The sequence below is a fragment of the Lepus europaeus genome, chromosome 17, assembly GCF_033115175.1.
Source record: "Lepus europaeus isolate LE1 chromosome 17, mLepTim1.pri, whole genome shotgun sequence".
Lineage (NCBI taxonomy): Eukaryota > Metazoa > Chordata > Mammalia > Lagomorpha > Leporidae > Lepus > Lepus europaeus.
The window spans coordinates 79811761-79817760 of record NC_084843.1 but is presented as its reverse complement, the minus strand read 5'-3'; the positions used below and the strand labels follow the sequence as shown (position 1 = coordinate 79817760).

The window sequence follows — 6000 nt, the reverse complement described above, 5'->3', positions numbered from 1 at the left end:
TGTGTGGGGAAGGCGCCTGTGTCCTGGGGTGGGGGGAGCCCAGTGATTCTGGCTTTTTCTCAGTGAGCAGTTTCAGGTGGCTGGGACACAGCACGTGGGATTTTGTTTTTGTTTTGTTTTTAAAGATTTATTTATTTGAAAGGCAGAGTTACAGAGAGGCAGAGGCAGGAGAGGTCTTCCATCTTCTGGTTCACTCCCCAGATGGCCGCAACGGCTGAGGCTGCGATGATCCATAGCCAGGAGCCTCTTCCAGGTCTCCCACGCGGGGGCAGGAACCCAAGCACTTGGGCAATCTTCCACTGCTATCCCAGGCCACAGCAAAGAGCTGGATCGGAAGTGGAGCAGCCCGGTCTCGAACCAGCACCCATATGGGATGCCGGCACTGCAGGTGGTGGCTTTACCTGCTATGCCACAGCACTGGCCCCCCAGCACGTGGGTTTTAAATGGCCTCCTCTAGTTCTGGTAACCAACGATGAATCCATTTGAGGAATTTTCCTGGGCACCTACTGCATATAAGGAGTTGGACTAGGCATGACTGTGGCTCTCAAGCAGCCCGCCCAGCCGCTGCCCGGGGTGTGGGAGTGGGCCTGCTCCGTGCAGGACGGCCCACACTCACACCCGTGGGGGCGGGGTCAGATGGCCACGCTGTTGGGGATGCGGTCCGGCGACAGGTAGTAGTAGGGCAGCTTCTTGTGCTTGTTGCGCTCGGCGATCACGCTGACAATGGCCTCCAGGGCCTTGCGGAAGCGGGCCATGGCCTCCTTCACGGGCTTCTCGATGAAGTGCTCCTCGGGGTACATGCCCAGGAACAGCTGGGGGCCGGGCACGGACAGGCGCGCGCGCAGGTGAGCGCTCAGGGGAGAACACAGGGGCGCGCACAGGTGAGCGCGCAGGGGAGAACACAGGGAGCCTGCGCTCGCCGGGGCGGGGGGACCCGCAGGTGCAACCCTCCCGCGGGGGAGGGATGTCTGTCTGTTTGTCCTCCCCGGCCCAACCCTGCCTTTCAATAACATCCTAGGCCGGCGCGCGCGGCCTCACCTCGTTTTCCTGGAACTGGCTCAGCGCCCACACGGCGCCCAGATGCCAGCAGGAGCGGCCGCGGTCCGGCAGCGTCTCCACGATCTGCTCGATGGTCACCACACCCTTGGCCGTGGGCGGCGGCGCCCGCATGGTCGGAGGCGCATTGGGGATCCAGGAGCACCAGTCGTACTGCGGGGACCGACCCAAACACGTGGGCGCGCACGGTGGGCGGGCCGCAGACCCTCCTCCCCCAGCAGCCCCTCCGCTCCCTCCTCGGCCCCGCTCCTCGGGCCCCGCCCCAAAGGTCACGCCCCTTCCCCATCTCCTCAGCCCATCAGCCCCTCCTCCAGGCCCCGCCCCTCTCAGGCTCCTCCCCAAAGGCCACGCCCCTTCCCCCGGCTCCTCCTCCCCGGGCACCTAGGTCTCTCCACCTCCAGGCTTCCCCGAAGCTCCTGGGCCCACGGGGGCAGGAGGCTGGCGGGCCGGCGGGGTCGCGGGCTGGACGGCGTCTCGCGGGCCTACCTGGCCGAAGTTCACGGCCGCGTGCTGGGCGGAGGCCGTGAAGATCACCACGGTCAGGTACTCGGACAGCTTCTCGCGGCTCTTGATGGACTTGGGGAAGCCTGGGCGGAGCGGCGCGCTGGCTGAGCGAGGACCGGGCCCCGCCCCCCCGCGTTCCCCCCTCCCGCGGGCCCCCGCGGCCCTACCTGAGGCCTTCCTGCCCCGCATGCCGTACATGTAGACGTCCCGCACGAAGTCCTGCAGCTCCTGGTCCTCCTCCACCACCTGGTCGTCCTCATAGTAGATGCCCACCACCTCGGCCACGAACCTGCGCGGGGAGAGGGACGCCGGAGGGAGCTGGCGAGGGGGCCCCTCCCCGCGCCCCCTGCCCCTCGCCGCCTCCGCCAGCCCCAGCGCCAGCGGGCACTCACGTCCCGATGGCCTCCCACACCAGCAGCCCGTCGTCGCGGTAGAAGTAGTAGGGGATGTCCTGGGTGCTGTCCATGCCCCGGGCCTTGATGGCCTCGGGGAAGCAGAGCGAGGCGTAGGTCAGGTCCTGCATGGCTTTCTGCACCATCTGCACGTGCCCGCCGCCGCCCGTGGCGTTGGCCTGGGTGGGAGGGGCCGGGTAAGCGAGGGGGCTGACCCGGCACCAGAGGGGTAGAGACCACTCCCCAGAGCCCAGAAACAGTTGTGCTTAGCGGAGGGCTGGAGGGGGGATCCGGGCTTCACCCCAGGTGCATGACACAGCCATACTCACAGGCACGTGTGTACACACTCCCACGTGCCTCCCCTACACACACACACACACACATGCCCACGCGCACTTAGGGAAGTCACAAGACAGGGGCTCCCTCCTGTGGCAGGGAGGAGGAAGAGGCTGGCACAGACCAGGGAGAAGGGCCAGGCAGCCTGCACCACTCCAGGGGCGCCTTTGAGTCCCTGGATGGGCTCTGTGTCTTCCCCCAGCCCCCACCATGGGCTGACAACCCATGGAGCCACATGGTGCTGGGCTTGTCATTTATAACCCAACAGCGAGCCTCTGGCCTGGGTGGTGGGAAAGGCAGAAGGCCAAGGGCTCCTGTGTGTGTGTGTGTGTATGTGTATCTGAGACAACACCAGGTGGGTGGAGCAGGGAGAGCCAGGAAGGGCAGGGCCACAGGAGGTTGTGCACCCCATGCTGGGCAGCACTGCAGAGAGGTTCCTGGTGCGTGGCAGGGCCAATGGGCTGAGGGAGCAGGTGCAGGTGGGAGGGCTCTTGCAGGCACCAGTGGGGCTGGGAGGCTACCCACCTTGTCAAAGAGGCCATACTCGCAGATGAGCTGCTCGCGGGCCTTGGTGTTGATGGCGATGGTGAACCGCACGTGTGCCACCAGCAGCTGGGTGGGGGAGGAGACCGGAGAGAGGGCTGGGCCAGGGTCCGCAGACCAAGGAAACCCTGGGGCCCTCAGCTCCCCCACCGCAGGGCCCTCTCCCTCCAGGTGAATGAGCTGTACCTTGAAGATGGGGTGCACGGCGGGCAGCTGGCGGTACATGGCGATGCCAAAAACCTCAGATACCAGGTGTGTGCGCAGAAGGTGCGTGATGGTCTGGTGGACGTGGAAGTCACTGGAACGCACCCAGATCTTGGCCAGAAGCCAGTCGTACTTGGCATCGGAAGGGAGAAAAATGGGGTTCTCTTCTCCTGGGGTTTGGTTGAGCTGATTCGTTGGAGAAAGAAAACATATTGCTATGTGAAGTCAAAAGGCTTCCGAGAAAATAAAATCAGAAGCTGTTTGTCTGGGTGTGGAGCAATTTTGCAATCCATGTATTAGAGTAACCTTCAAAAAGTTCATGGAAAATGAGTATTATGCAAAAACAAGAAAATCATCTCTCGGGCTTTAGAATGCCTGCATCAATAATCACTGGACTTGTGCTTTCAATATTCCATACGCTTTTTGAAGTACCCTTGTAGCTGCTGGAGAACCTGGCCTCTCGGAAAATTCCAGAAGAATTTAGATGTCTGCAGCTGTGTCTTTAGAACCATTAGATGAGCATGGATTCTCTGATTCTCTGCCCCAGCTGCCCTGGCCTCCAGCTCTCCTCCCACTGCTCCATGGCCTCTGCTCCTCCTTCTCCACTCTTCCCTGGAATGCTCCTGTTCCCCAGGGTTTTGCCCTGGATTGGGTTCCTGGGACTCCAGGGAACATCCTCAATTCTGGGTCCGGCATCCTGTGCTCTGCCTCTATAGCAAAGAGGGGACCCGCCTGTCCCTCTCCAGGGTCAACTCCGGGGGAGCTGTTTTCTAGCTTCCCAGGGACGTCCTGCTGTGCTCCTCTTAGGAGCTAGAAAATAAAGTCCCCAAGATGCCATGGTGATGCGGCTATTGACACTTCTATAGCTGCCTTCGAAGCCCTTGCTCCTGGGCTTTGCCTGGGACAGCAACTGGCCCAGCTCATCCCTCTCACCGGGTACCCAGCAATGCTTCCGCACCTTGCACCTCACCATGAGATCTCAGGGGGGTGGGGCAGGTGCAGACATGGGCCATCTCTTTTTTTTTTTTTTAAGATTTATTTATTTGGCTGGCGCCAGGGCTCACTTGGTTAATCCTCCGCCTGCGACGCCAGCACCCCGGGTTCTAGTCCCAGTCGGGGCACCGGATTCTGTCCCGGTTGCTCCTCTTCCAGTCCAGCTCTCTGCTGTGGCCTGGGAAGGCAGTGGAGGATGGCCCAAGCGCTTAGGCTCTGCACCCCATGGGAGACCAGGAGAAGCACCTGGCTCCTGGCTTCTGATCGGCTCAGTGTGCCGGCTGTGGTGGCCATTTGGGGGGTGAAGCAACGGAGGGAAGACCTTTCTCTCTGTCTCTCTCTCTCACTGTCTAACTCTGCCTGTCAAAAAAAAGAGATTTATTTATTTATTTGAAAGTCAGAGTTACACAGAGAGAGGAGAGGCAGAGAGAGAGAGAGAGAGAGAGAGAGAGAGAGAGGTCTTCCATCTGATGGTTCTCTCCCTAGTTGGCCGCAGTGGCTGGAGCTGCGCCAATCTGAAGCCAGGAGATAGGAGCTCCTTCTGGGTCTCCCACGAAGTTGCAGGGGCCCAAGGACTGGGCCATCCTCTACTGCTTTCCCAGGCTACAGCAGACAGCTGGATCGGAAATGGAGCAGCCGGGTTTTGAACCAGCTCCCGTATGGGATGCTGGTGCTTCAGGCCAGGGCGTTAACCCGCTGCACCACAGCGCCGGCCTTGGGCCATCATTTATTCATTGAAAGCTTTTAAAATATGTTTAGTATGTACAAAGGTACTGCAAACAGTCTGTGGAAAAATGGAATTAGACAGATTTATTGTGGTGCAAACCAATTTTGAAATCCATGCATAGTTTTTTTTTTTCATGATACACATTCTCCATGAACTTTCTGAACACCCCATGTGTGCATGGGAGCCCATCTTTGAATGAGGACAGAGAGGGCCTGAGGGGCTGACGTTGAGGACAGCAGCCCAAAAGCAGGCTTAGCCATGTCCTGCCAAGCATGGTGAAAGGTGCTTTCCTCGTGGCTCTCCTTCAAAAATACAATCAGCCTTCTGGGTGGTGTGGTACCTGCATAGAACACATATGCCCTGGGGCCGGCGCTGTGGCCTAGTGGGTATAGCCACCGCCTGCAGTGCCGGCAACCCATATGGGCGCTGGTTCTAGTCCCAGGTGCTTCACTTCTGATGCCACGCTCTGCTGTGGCCTGGGAAAGCAGTAGAAGAAGGCCCAAGTCCTTGGGCACCTGCACCTGCATGGGAGACCTGGAAGAAGCTCATGGATCCTGGCTTTGGATTGGCACAGCTCCAGCCATTGTGGCCATTTGGGGAGTGAACCAGCGGATGGAACACCAGTCTCTCTTTCTCTCTCTCTCTGCCTCTGCTTGTCTGTAACTCTGCCTTTAAATAAAATAAATAAATCTTAAAAAAAAAAAGAAAATGTATGCCCTTTGTTCCTAGCCAATATCACACAGCCAACTACTTAATAGCATTCCTGCAACACTCACTGTTGGAGGTCATCTAGAATGTTCCAAACAGGAACATGTGCATAAGGTTATGAGCAAATCCTGTGCTGTTTTATACGCATGTAAATATCTGCAGATTCTATCATCCACGGGGTCCTGGAGCCACTCCCCCGTGGATGCCAAGGGCTCACTGCAAGCTGCACAGGGGATTTTAAATTTTCAGAAAAGCCACATTGGCAGAAGTAAAAGGAGAGAGGTGGAATTTATGGCTAATCATACAAGTGCATTTCACCCAAGACAGAAGAGTACCACGTCGACATGAAACCAATCTAAAATAACGAATGAGATGCTTTGCAGTTTTTTTTTTCTCATTCCAGTAGCACTTGTATGGACTAGCTAATTCATACATGCTGTGCAGCCACGTGTGGCCTGCGGCTCACCCTGCCAGCACCAGCCTGGGTCTGGGAGGCCAGGGGGAGCAGAATTGGACTTGCTCAGTTTTCCTGTTTGT

General features: G+C 58.5%; 1 protein-coding gene across 4 annotated transcripts in view; it reads right to left on the bottom strand.

Moving 5' to 3' along the window:
- Positions 1-632: 632 nt before the first annotated feature.
- ALOX5 (arachidonate 5-lipoxygenase) overlaps positions 633-6000 on the bottom strand; it is a 37306-nt gene continuing 31938 nt past the window's right edge. The window contains exons 8-14 of one of the 4 annotated variants that reach the window (XM_062214602.1): positions 3018-3221; positions 2814-2900; positions 1953-2131; positions 1728-1849; positions 1543-1643; positions 1039-1209; positions 633-812 (exon numbers count right to left, since the gene is read on the bottom strand). In XM_062214602.1, coding sequence (XP_062070586.1) covers positions 633-812; positions 1039-1209; positions 1543-1643; positions 1728-1849; positions 1953-2131; positions 2814-2900; positions 3018-3221 — 1044 coding nt within the window. The remainder of the gene's footprint in view (positions 813-1038; positions 1210-1542; positions 1644-1727; positions 1850-1952; positions 2132-2813; positions 2901-3017; positions 3222-6000) is intronic. The other 3 variants (XM_062214603.1, XM_062214604.1, XM_062214605.1) reach the window with 3 other exon arrangements.